The sequence below is a fragment of the Ananas comosus genome, linkage group 1, assembly GCF_001540865.1.
Source record: "Ananas comosus cultivar F153 linkage group 1, ASM154086v1, whole genome shotgun sequence".
Lineage (NCBI taxonomy): Eukaryota > Viridiplantae > Streptophyta > Magnoliopsida > Poales > Bromeliaceae > Ananas > Ananas comosus.
The window spans coordinates 20863359-20876785 of record NC_033621.1 but is presented as its reverse complement, the minus strand read 5'-3'; the positions used below and the strand labels follow the sequence as shown (position 1 = coordinate 20876785).

The 13427-nt window shown below is 36.1% G+C and overlaps 1 protein-coding gene across 1 annotated transcript in view; it reads left to right on the top strand.

The window, feature by feature from the left end:
- LOC109723841 overlaps positions 1-13137 on the top strand; it is a 16076-nt gene extending 2939 nt beyond the window's left edge. Inside the window, exon 2 of the mRNA XM_020252362.1 lies at positions 12951-13137. Coding sequence (XP_020107951.1) covers positions 12951-13137 — 187 coding nt within the window. The remainder of the gene's footprint in view (positions 1-12950) is intronic.

The following is a 13427-nucleotide window of genomic DNA, read 5'->3' as shown; positions in this document are numbered from 1 at the left end:
CAACTCTCTCTCTCTCTCTCTCTCTCTCTCTCTCTCTCTCTCTCTATATATATATATATATATATATATATAGTCCGGCTACTACACTCTTATGAGTACGATCGTTTTCGTACTCATAAGTCGTTTTCAATGATAGCTTCCGAATCGACGATCTACACCGTTAAATATTTTATAGAGCATTTAAAACTTCTAAAAATCAAATTTCATAATTTTTCAATATCATTTACCTTAGGATCAAATATGCTCACAAAATTGATAATTTTTAACGGCTGGTATGGAATATTTGCTAGTTTAACGGTGCAAAAGAATCCGAATAGGCTGAATTTTTGACAGAAAATTCTATTCACTACCTAGAAAAAGATCAATAACTTCGATCTTAAATTGAAGTATCTGATCATCCATTTTAAGGCGTCGTTCGATTTTGATTGTTCATTTTATGCCCGCTTGATGGACATTATTATGATTTCGAAAAATTACGAAATTTATTTTGTAGAAGTTTCAAATACTCTAGATCATATTTAATAGAATGGATCGTCGATTCGGAAGCGAGTCCGGCTACTATACTCTTATGAGTATAGTCTCCTTTGTACTCATAAATTTTTGGCCGTTAGATCTACTACTATGATCATTTACATCCGTTAGATCATACTATTCAACCAACCACCCACTCAACCGTAGGGGACCACTATTAACCTAACCGGGACCACTATAATCCTAACCGCACATCTATTCATCCAATGGTTAAAAACTTATGAGTACAAAGGGGACTATACTCATAAGAGTATATCAGCCCTAGCATATATATATATATATATATATAAGTAGAGCTACTATGTTATCGGAATATAAAGTGGTTGGTGCTTCCGATTTTTAGCCCGTAGATCAACCCCAGTGATCATTTCTAACTAGTGGATCAATATTATTAACCAATGGAGACCACTCACCCCTAGGGGGACAACTCAACCCTAAGGGGATTGCGATAGCATAGCATAGCATCCCTATATATATATATATATATATGTAGAGCTACTATGCTATCGGAAGCATAGAAGATTTGGTGCTTCCGATTTTTTGGCCTTTAGATCAACCCCTTTGATCATTTCTAACCTTTGGATTAATACTATTATCCTGTGGGGACCACTCAACCCTAAGGTACTACACAACCCTGGAGGGACTGCAATCATCCCTATCGTATAGTTTTTGATCCAAGGGTCAAAAAATTAGAAGTATCAGATCCTCTATACTTCCGATAGCATAGTAGCTCTACACTATATATATATATTTAAAATTGAGCTACTATACTTTTAAAAGTACCAATCCATTGGTGCTTGTAATAAGTTTTTAGCCCTTGGATTAAGGGATGTGCGGTTAGGATGATATGGGTCCCCTAGGGTTGAGTGGGTGGGTGGTTGAATAGTATGATCTAACGGCTGAAAATGATCAAAGACGTAGATCTAATAGTAAAAAAATTACAAGCACCAAGTGCTCGGTACTTTTACAAGCACTAGCCGGACTCTTTCTCTCCGTTTCTCTCTCTCTCTCTCTCTCTCTCTCTCTCTATATATATATATATATATGTAAACTGCATTTGAGATGTGCTGTTTGAGATGTAAACTGCATTCCTTTAACAGATATTTATACTGTTTTTCCTCTTGTTGTACTGCTTCTTCTCTCGTTGCACTGTTTCTCCTCTTATTGCACTATTTTTGCTCTTGTTACACTATTTCTCTTCTTAAATGATGCAGTTTAAGAGGAAAAACAGCGTAACACGAGAAAAGTAGTGCAACAAGAAAAAAAATAATGCAACAAGAGGAGAAACAGTATAAATATTTCTCAAAAAGTACAATTTTCGTTTAAAAAATATAACTTTCATCTTAATGAATACAATTTATATCTGAAAGGGTGCAATAAGAGGAGAAACAGTGTAAATATCTCTCAAAAAGTATAATTTTCGTTTAAAGAGTATAATTTTCATCTTAAAGCTGCAGTTTATATCTCAAGTAGCACAACTTATATCCATAATAGTACAACGTTCTTTTAAAACAGTATAATTTTATTTTAACAGTGCAATTTCATTTTCATCTTTCTTTTTCTATAATTTTTTATCTTTATTTTTTTTTTCTTGCTTCTTCTATAATATTTTTTTTGTCACCCCTCTCTGCCAACGGCCACGGCGCCGGCGACGACGCCACTAAGGACGCCCCGCTCCGAGGCTGTAGCGCCGTAGCGACCTCCCCGGTGTCAGCGTCGGCAAAGATGCATCGTCGTCGGAGGCGGCAGAGGAGGAGAGAAAGAGAGAGGACAAGAAGGGCCGGGAAGGGTGAGAGAGGCGTCGTTGTTGGAGACGGTGGAGAAGAGTCGGAGAGGAAAAAAAAAAAGAGTCACGACGCGGCCTCGGTGGGGTCGGAGGCGAGGAAGGTGGGGGGTGCGCGGGCGAGGGCAAGGGCGAGGCCGAGAGCATGAGGGTGAGAGGCGTGGTGAGCCGTTTCCGCCTCCGTCTCTCCCTCCGCTGCTTGCTTTTGCGAGAGAAAAAAAACTGAATGAGAGAAAAGAAGAGGAGTGAGAAAAAGTAATAAGGGTATTCTGGTCAGTTTGCTGAATATTCAGACTGAATCTGCAAAAACGAAAAAGGTGGTCCATTTTTGCAAAAGCCCAAAATTAGTGAATTTTTTATGCAAATTGGCCATAGATCTTCTATGTTTACAAATTTACTATAATATATTTTGTATGGTAAAGAGAAATCGTTATTTCGGATTTGCGTTTTCGGGTTCGGGTTCGGGTTTTGGGTTTTTGGTCGGGCTCGCATATGGGTATGGATTTTTGAAACTTGTCGGATTCAATTTTGGGTTCGGGTTTAGGTCCGGGTTCAAGTTTTAATTCAGTTTCGGGTTCGGGTTCGGATTTTTGAAAACCTGACCCAAACCCGACCCATTGACATCCCTACTTGGCAGAAGTTCAAGCGATGGCATGCCATTTTATACACTGTAATTAACTTGATTGACACATACTCACGCTATTTAAGAAACCTAACAGAAAGTTGTAGAAAGTGGTACAATAAATTGATTCTTTAGGAGCTAAATGTAAAATTTTAAACTGTCATGACCCAAACTACCCTTTGGTTCGAGTCAAAACTGCCACATTCCCATAAGATTATAAATCTGAATTTCAAATTTGAACCTCATAGAATGTAAGACTTTAGAGAATAGGAAGAGTCTGTTGTTATTGTTGGGGTAAAAAAAATAAAAAAATAATAATTTAAAAAAATAAAGGGGGAAAATTATGGTTGGCCCATAATATTTGGGCTTATTCAAAATTTTTTTTTGGTAGAATTTATATGAGCCCAAACGTAATTTGGCCGAAGATATTCGGGCCCTCTAGGCCAGATGTGAACATAAATCAGTGGGTCTTATGAAAGCTCATTGAATTTTTGAGTTTATCTAATAACTGGGGCCTCATCTTAGTCCAACAAGTGTTATTTGTGCCCAATAGGCTTCATCAAAATGGGCCCGATCTCAGCCCAATTCTTTTTCAAAATTTGAAAATATCTCTTATCCTAATGATCTTATACATATCTCTTTCTGTTCAAAATTCGATTTGAGTTTTGAATCTCCAACTAACTCCCTAAATATTCTTTTCAAAACCAATCACATCCACAACCCAAAATTCAAGTTTGAACTTCAAAACATTCAAATTTCAAAATTTTGAACTCCTAACCAACCCTCAACAACCTGATTCCGAATTCCCTAATCGACTCCTCAAATATCTCTCACCCAACCCACGAATCGTGCCGATTCCTCGGATGTTTTCCTTCTACTATAAATATGAGGATAAAAAAAGATGATACATAGAGATAGAGAGAACAAAGGGAGGATAGCGATACGAAGAGAGATAGAGAGAGAGAGGACACTACAACAGAATTAGGTTATAGGGACACATGTTTGGGACACTTTTGTCTAAGTGTCTCATTTATGTCAAAATTTTAAAAAACATCTACTAATCCCTAAATATAAAGCCGAATCCAATAAAAAATAAAAGGTTACTATACTCAACCCACCCAACCGAGCCCATTTGGCCCAATTCCAAATAGAAAGGAAAAAAAAGGAGAAAAAATCGATTACCATCTCTCTTTCTCCTCTCACTCAATCTACTGAAATCCTAGACGAAGGGCCCTTCCCTCTCGTCCTCCTCCGCCACCGCAGCCAACGAGGTAGAGTTCCGACAGTTGCTAGATGGTTAAATAAGTGCTGCTAAATTAGCAGCACTTTTTTAGGTTATAGCGACACTCTTTAACTATTGCTATATATTTAGTGACCCCACATATAGCAACACTTTTTAAAAGTGTCAGTAATTTAGTCAGCTGTACTTTTTTTGATTTATATTGACATTTATGTGACACCCCAATAGTCTCACATCGGATGGAAAAGGGGTTGTCATTAGATTTATAAGAGACTTAGACACTAGTAATAATAACTGGGCTTAAGCATTTTGGGCCGGTGGTTGGGCCCAACGAGTTATTGTTGCTAGTGGGCTGGGCCGTTACATTTGGTATTAGAGCCGGCTCACCAGTCGGAATGTGTGGCGAGTCTCAGCTGAGCCAGGGTCTGGATGACAGGCAAGCGATACGAGTCTCACATCATCTGGTAATCTTGGGCTGTGTGTGTGATTAGACTGACGAGGACGTCAGGGCCTTAAGGGGGGGAGTCTGTGTGGCGAGTCTCAGCTGAGTCAGGGTCTAAAAGAGTCTCAGCTGAGCCAGGGTCTGAAAGACAAGATGATGGGCTATGCCGAAATTTGAATAACAAGGTGACCGGCTATGCCAGGGTCTAGATGACAAGGTTAGCGAGACAAGTCTGCCTGGTGATCTTGGGCTGTGTGTGATTGGACTGACGAGAACGTCAGGGCCTTAACGGGAGGAGTCTGTGATACCTCAATAGTCCCATATCGGACGGGAAAGGGATTGTCATTGGGTTTATAAGAGACTTAGACACTAATAATAATAACTAGGCTTAAGCATTTTGGGCCGGTGGTTGGGCCCAACGAGTTATTGTTGCTAGTAGACTTGATCGTTATAATTTAAAAGTGTCGCTACATACCGTTTTTGTTGTAGTGATATAATAGCAATTCCACCATAGTACAGAAATTCCTACATATAAAAAAAATCCAAAGAAAAAAGAGATCTTCAATCGCACCGCCGCTGCCTCATCTAGCCCGTCGTTCGACTTCCCCCAGTTGAAAATTAGGTAAAAAAAAAGAAAGAAGAAAAACCTCTTTTCTCTCTTTTTCCCTTTTTTTTTTTAACCCTAATAATTACCTGAGAAAAGGAATAGAGTACTATAGTAGTTATGCATGTGGCAATTATCAGATAGTTATGCAGTATAAATCACTACTATCAGAATGCATGCAAACTACCTGTATTAGTGCCATCTCACCACGATGTCCACTTCTAGGTACACTATCCAAATTTTCACCTATAATTATCTGGGCGCAAGTCTTGGTGACTGGTTAACAACAGCTATGTACAAGCAAGATGTATCAAAATACCCAAAGAGATGCTCTCGATGATCCATGCTATATGCTATTCTTAGAGTTTAATATTTCGACACCTCCATTGCGACACATGCTGACTACACAACTCGCGTAACCAACGCAATTGATATGACATCAATACTATACAAAGTACATACACTGCCATTCCAAAATCCATCACTTTCGTACGGTGAGATCAGATATAACCCTGTCACACTCGACAATATTAGGTCATATCTTGGTCTACTATATTTGGCATCTATCAACCCATGCGTATCCTACCCTATGCCTCTACTCTACAAATCAAGACATCTAAGCAACCATCTCTGAGGCTAGTCAGTAGTGAATTATTCTCTTGGCCCGCATACCCTTATGTCTTTATTTGGCACATAATTTTCTGGCTGGTACTCATCAAATGCACATAACTGTATCCACTATTTAAAAGGCAACAATTTACACATTCAATATAATGTTGAACCCAAGGATTTAAGTACTGTGGCACGGGATCGTATCAGAAACTTGCCGACACGATACGGCACGATGCGTGCCGAGCTGTGCCGATGTGTGCCGGTCAAAAAAATTTTTGCGTGCCGACACATAATAGCATGAAATATTTATTTTCTTTAGAAACAAAATATTCTAACTATTTATTATATCCTTTTATCATATTTTTTGAACTTTGTTGAGAAAATTACTTACTAATTCAAAGAATAGAGGGTTTTAAGTTATGCCATCGGCACGGGGTCTATATCATGCCAATATCTTGTTGGCACGGTACGGCACGATACATACGGCCCGTGCCGACGGGCACTTAAAACCTTAGTTCAACCCAATCCAACTTGTGCCAGACAAGTAAGGTATGATCGGAGATCAGTTAATGTCATAATAATATACCATAAATCATGCGATTTTGTATGGGCAAAGCATGTGTACAGAACTATTATCTCTCGATACGATAAAATTTGCATAGTCATTACGATCATGAGATGATAAATGTTACAGTCGAAGAAACAACATTGTTATTAACTCAATGAGATAATATCCTACTTACCGATGGTAGCAATCCATATATAATTGAGTTGGTAGATGGTCAGTCGAGAAAATCCTTTGGTCACGTCCCAAGATAATGATAGAAAAGACCTAATTAAAAGTCTACTCCAAGGATTACTAACTCTTACTTTAATTATTATCTTAAAAATCATAAAAGAAAAACCAAGATTCAGGTGTCATTCGATCGTCTAATACCCAGAAGTTTAGAAATGAGTCAAAAATTTGCCAAAATAATGCCCAATAATAGATACAAGTACAAAAAAATGACAAGCATGTGAAGGTATACGTAGTGGATCGTCGATTCGAAAGCTCTATCATCGAAAACAACTTATGAGTACGAGGGCTCCAATACTCATAATAGTATAGTAGCCACGGCCTATATATATATATATATATATATATATAAAAGACTTTCAAATTTCGCTCCAGCCACTAGTGATCAACTGTTAGCTTAGAGTCGATTGACTACCGTTGCAAGGCCAATAATCGCCTAGTTAATATGTTTCACTGTTTTTGTATGAACTCACTCAAGTCAACTCTAAACGAAACAAAATTTGAAACCAAGTGAATTAAAATTTAGCCAAATTAAAACTTGGTTCTCTTTCTTCAACCTTTAAATTTTTCTTCAATGATCCGAACCTTCAAGGGTGAAGTAGTTTCAACCTCTAACTCCGAGACAAGGTTTAGATAAGGAAGGGTAATTTCAAGGCGAGCTTCTATTTAAAGGCAAGGTCGAAATGGTTGTCCAACGCGAGGCCGAACTCGAGGTGGCTTAATCCAATGGTAGAAACGATTGCTCCTTCTTGCTGCTCGGCTGACTCTACTAGCAGGGCCGATCTTCTCCCTCGTCTTCATCATGTCTCCACGTCCATGGAGCAAGAAGGATGAAGAGTGAGTCGAAAAGGAAAAAGTATGGAAGGAGAAGAAGGAAAGAAAAGATGCAGAGAAAGAAGAAGAGTGAGAGAAGGAAAGAAGAAGGAGATAATAAAAAAAGAAGGCTCAGGTCAGAATAGGGTGGGAGTAGAGAAAAAGAGAGGGGGGAGGGGGAACCCTAGGGGGCCCGCATCATCATAACCGCACATCTCTTAATCCAAGGGCCGAAAACTTACATGTACCAATGACTTGGTATTTTAAAAGTATAGGAGCTCAATTCTATATATATATATATGTATATGTACATGTACATATATGTATATGTACATATATGTATATGTACATATGTACATATATGTACATGTACATATACACATATATGTATATATGTACATATATACATATATGTACATGTACATATATCTATATGTACATATATACATATATACATATATACATACATATATGTACATATGTACATATATGTACATATATATATATATATATATATATAAGACTCTCAAATTTCGTTGCAGGCACTAGTGGTCAACCGTTAGCTTAGAGTCGGTTCACTATTGTTGCATGGCCAACAATCGCCTTGTTAATATGTTTCACTATTTTTGCATGAACTCACTCAAGTCAACTCTAAACGAAACAAAATTTGAAAGTAAGTAAGAATACAAGGTAACCTTCATACCAAATCATCCATTTACTTACCAAATAAAGATTAAATGAAGAGTTTAAACATAGGTTTAGACTTTACCTCGAATTAAAATATAGCCAAATTAAAACTTGGTTCTCTTTCTTCAACCTTTAAACTTTTCTTCAATGATCAGAACCTTCAAGGGTGAAATAGTTTTAGCCTCTAACTCCGAGACAAGGTTTAGATAAGGAAGGGTAATTTCAAGGCGCGCTTCTATTTAAAGGCAAGGTCGAAATGGTTGTCCAACGCGAGGCCGAACTCGATGTGGTTTAATCCAATGGTAGAAACGATTGCTCCTTCATGCTGCTCGGCTGACTCTACTAGCAGGGCCGATCTTCTCCCTCGTCTTCATCATGTCTCCACGTCCATGGAGCTAGAGGGATGAAGAGAGAGTCGAAAAAGAAAAAGTATGGAAGGCGAAGAAGGGAAGAAGAGATACAGAGAAAGAAGAAAAGTGAGAGAAGGATAGAAAAAGAAGATAATAAAAAAAGAAGGCTCAGGTCGGGGTAGGGTAGGAGTAGAGAGAGAAACGGGGGGAAGGAGGAAGTCTACGTTGTAACATTTACACCACATCATCTATTCCCAACCAATCATATCTTTTATTTTTTTAAAAAATACAACAAAAATATATTTCTAATAATCATGTAGTTCAAAAAAACGAAGATTCAGGTGTCATTTGATCGTCTAATACCCGGAAGTTCAAAAATGAGCCAAAAATTTGCCAAAATAATGCCCAATAAAAGGTACAAGTACAAAAAAATGACAAGCATGCGAAGGTAGATACCTAAGGTTGGAGCATCAAGCTTGAGGTTGAAGAACGGCCCGAGCTTCTTCAAAAAAAAGCCAAATAAATTAACGTGAAATTCAAATATATATATGTAAGACTGTAAAAAATCATCAAAACTCATTTAAAATTAATGCTAAATACTTTTAAAAGTTTTAAGTCAAATTGCCAAAATAAATTACTAAAAGAACTCAAAATTTTAAATTTTAAATTTCGCTGTAGCCACTAGCGGCCGATCGTTAGCTTAGTGTCGGTTAACTACCGTTGCAAGGCCAACAATCGCCTAGTTAATATGTTTCACTGTTTTTGCATGAACTCACTCAAGTCAACTCTAAACGAAACAAAATTTGAAACTAAGTAAGAACACAAGGTAAACTTCATACAAAAATCATCTATTTACTTACCAAAATAAAGATTTAAATGAAGAGTTTAAACGTAGGTTTAGAGTTTACCCCGAATTAAAATATAGCCAAATTAAAACTTGGTTCTCTTCCTTCAACCTTCCAACTTTCCTTCAATGATCCGAACCTTCAAGGGTGAAGTAGTTTCAACCTCTAACTCCGAGATAAGTTTTAGATAAGGAAGGGTAATTTTAAGGTGAGCTTCTATTTAATGGCAAGGTCGAAATGGTTGTCCAAGGCGAGGCCGAACTCGAGGTGATTTAATCCGATGGCAGAAACGATTGCTCTTTATGCTGCTCGGCTGACTCTAGTACCAGGGCCGATCTTTTCCCTCGTCTTCATCATGTCTCCACGTCCATGGAGCAAGAGGGAGGAAGAGAGAGTCGAAAAGGAAATGGTATGGAAGGAGAAGAAGGGAAGAAGAGATGCAGAGAACGAAGAAGAGTGAGAGAAGGAAAGCAGAAGAAGATAATAAGAAAAGAAGGCTCAGGTCGCAATAGGGTGGGAGTAGAGAGGAAGTCTACGTTGAAACATGTATACCACATCCTCTATTCCTTCCCAATCATATCTCTTATTTTAAAAAAAAATACAACAAAAATATTTTTTTAATAATCGTGAAGGGATCGGTGAATCCAAAAAAAAGGATCTAATGAGTTGGGGGACGCCACATCAGCAATATAACTCGTGGATTCTAAACTTTTTCAGAAAAAAGAGCTAGAATGACATATATAGGGGCGATTAGTCCTCTCCTCCCACATGTAATATTAAGGGGCAATTGCTTATATATTTTTGAAAAGTTTTCGACTTTTTTATTTGCAATCCAACGACGATTGCTCTAGAGGTTCCTTCACTTAAATCAAATCTAGCTCGTTGCAGAGCAGGAGATAAATTCACTATATGCATGACTTTGATATTAAGATTGTGTTTAATATTTAATATTGTCTTCTATAGACTATCATAGATCTTACAATATAACTTAATTTTCGACAAAGTGCAAGCAATATATAGAATGTGAGAGTAAAGTACTAGTGCAGTAATATTAAGAAAACTGTAAATTCACTATAACAAAAACGGTCTATAGTGACACTTTTAAATGTTGGTACAGGTTAAAAAAAGTATTGCAGGCTAAATTACGGACACTTTTAAAAAGTGTTGCTATATGTGGAATCGCTAGATATATAGTGACAGTTAAAGAGTGTCACTATAATCTTAAAAGAATGCTGCTAATTTTCCAACACTTATTTAAGTATTTAGAAACCGCCCGAACTTTACCGCGTTGGCTGCAGTGGCAGAGGAGGAGGAGAGGGAACGGCTTTTCGTTTAGAATTTCAGTGAATTAAGTGAGGAGAGAAGGCGAGATGGTAATCGATTTTTCTTTTTTTATCTTTTTTGTTAGTAATCGGGCCGAATGAGCTAGGTGGGGTGGGTTAAATAGAGTAACATTTTATTTTTGGTTAGATTGAGATTTATATATAGGTCTTAGCAAATTTTTGTAAAAAATTTTGACATAAATAGAACACTTACACAAAAGTGTCCCAAACATGTGTCCCTATAATCTAATTCTGTTTTAGTGATTCTTTAACTAGATTCAATTATTTCGTAAAATGACATAACTTATGAGACAATAGAGGTTGGATATAATACTATAAAAAATCATCGTTGATTTACTATATATTTTAGTCTTAGTTATGTACTATATATTCATGCGTTGTTGATTGATGAGTCTGTTTCGCGATTATAATGTTTTTAAAATTATTTGGAATGACATGAACAATGCCATTTAGGTTACGAGTTTGTAGGAACTTGTATATTCATGTTATTGGATTATCAGAGATTCCTATCAAGTATGGAAATAAGAGATAAACCATGGTATTCGAGTATATATGTGTACTAATTGGAGAATCTATAATGATTCCGTTACTTTATCAACACCTCTCACAATTACTCAACCAGAGTTGCATGCAATTAATTTGAATTTATTCAATAACAAGTATGAAGGATTTTTGGAATATTTGAAACCGTCAAGCAAACGGCCCCCTAGAACTATTCCTACAAATTGCAGTTATACTTTATCATGTGAGATAAAATTATTGTTTACTAGTAGGATAGCTATCTTGTTTATCTCTTTTTGTGAACATAAAGGGTACGTTATTAGCTCCTCAAAATACAATATTTGTGGAAATATGAAATAATTACCTTTCCTTGAGTACAACTGATCACTTGGGATAAACTAAAAGAAAGGGTGATAAAACGACACAATTTAATTTTTGCTTAAAGAAGGACTTGAATATCTTAGTTTAATCACAATTTTAGTTATTAATTGGTCATATATACTTCTTTGATAACTAAGCTTAATTTTTGAATTTCTTTTATGTTATAATACTAGTACTTCAATTATTTTATTTAAATACGTACAATGTAGTAGAATAACTACTGGTAAATATATATGTTTTAGATTAAATGACAATGGTTGGGAATGATTGCGTATTTGGATTAATTGGTTTTGAGAAAGGTTATCATATAAAAAGTCTAGAGTATAATTAGCTGTCGCAAAAAATATCTTCATAACACCTTTTTTAACTCTAAACTTTTTATCTTATGGCCAAGTATAAGACATATCTAAATTCCAAAATGTATCAAAATTTTGCTAAAAAGTTAGTCAAATATTCTTTGTGACAAATTAAAGTGGTATATTGAGGTCAAAAGGAATATTTTGTAAATTAGAGTTATTTTCAGCTAGAAATTATTTCTTTTACTCATTTGGTCTAATGATGTTGTCTCCATGTGAGTGAGATCTTGAGATCTCTCTACACTTTGTTGTCATTTATTTTGGGCATGTGTATATGGAAGATTAATAGAAAGTTGACTCACTTCTTTTTGGTTTTTTGTTTTTTGTGTTGTTTTTTTTTCTAAGATGAGTTTTTAATTTGGTCAAATTAATTGTAGAACAATATCTTGTGAAAATCACAATTTGCACTTTGCCATCCAATCATTTCAAAACTCATATTTCCCACCAAATTACTAGAAATATCTCTAGAAAAGAGTGAGGCTACTATGCTTTTAGAAGCACGGAGCATTCCGTACTTTCAGGTCGTTTTCGATGTTTCGACTTTCGAATCGTCGATCGGTTCGTCAAACTTGATCTAGAGTATTTGAATCACTTAGAATTCTGATTTTTCGATATCATTTGCCTAGTGATCGAATGACTCAATATCAATAATTTATAATGAATTGTGTTCCTTATTCAAAATAAGGTAAGATATAGAAAAGTCTTTCTGTAAATATCTTTTTTTTTTTACTCTTTTCGTAAGTTTTAAAAAATATATATTTAATTTTTTAAAAATTTTAAGTTGACGCACTTAGCCCGCCCTATTAGGATTTTGCCACTATTTCGTCCATTTTTTATAATTTATACAAAAAATACTCTTAAAAATAATAAAAATATATTAAAAATTTGTATTTTTTTCCTTATAGAATAAGTAAGAAGCAAAACATAAATTTTTGAAGGTCAGAAAAAAAAAAGAAGAATTTACAGTAATATTTTCTGTATTTTAGTGCTCAGAATATATATTTAACACAAACATTTCAATTCCTCAATACTATTACCACGCAGGAATTATGGGGATGTGGAGCTGGTCACTGTTGAGGAGCCAAACGAAGACAGACATCCACTCTACGCTCATGTCTCCTTCTACTCGCTGCAGACTGTCTTCCGGGTCCTGAACGGGAACACAAGAGTCAAATTCTTCGAGAACGGAAAGCACTTGTGGGCCCGGCGTTACATCCCGAGAAGAAGATAATCAGCAGCAGAAATTGTGATATATACAATAGCAAAAGCTAAATCACAGTTCCAGTCTTCATCCTATTAGGCGCGTGGTATTTTGATTCTCAAACTTATTTTTTCTGTGGTCGCAATTACTGGCTCGAATTCTATAAATTAATACATGTAATCAAGTCCCACGGGCTAATTTAGTCGACTAAATATTGGTGTGTTGCTGATGTGAAAATGATGTGTCATCTTAATCCTTATTTTCTATTATTAAAGCGAGTACTGTCACATCAGCAGTATGTCAACATCAGCCAACTAAAT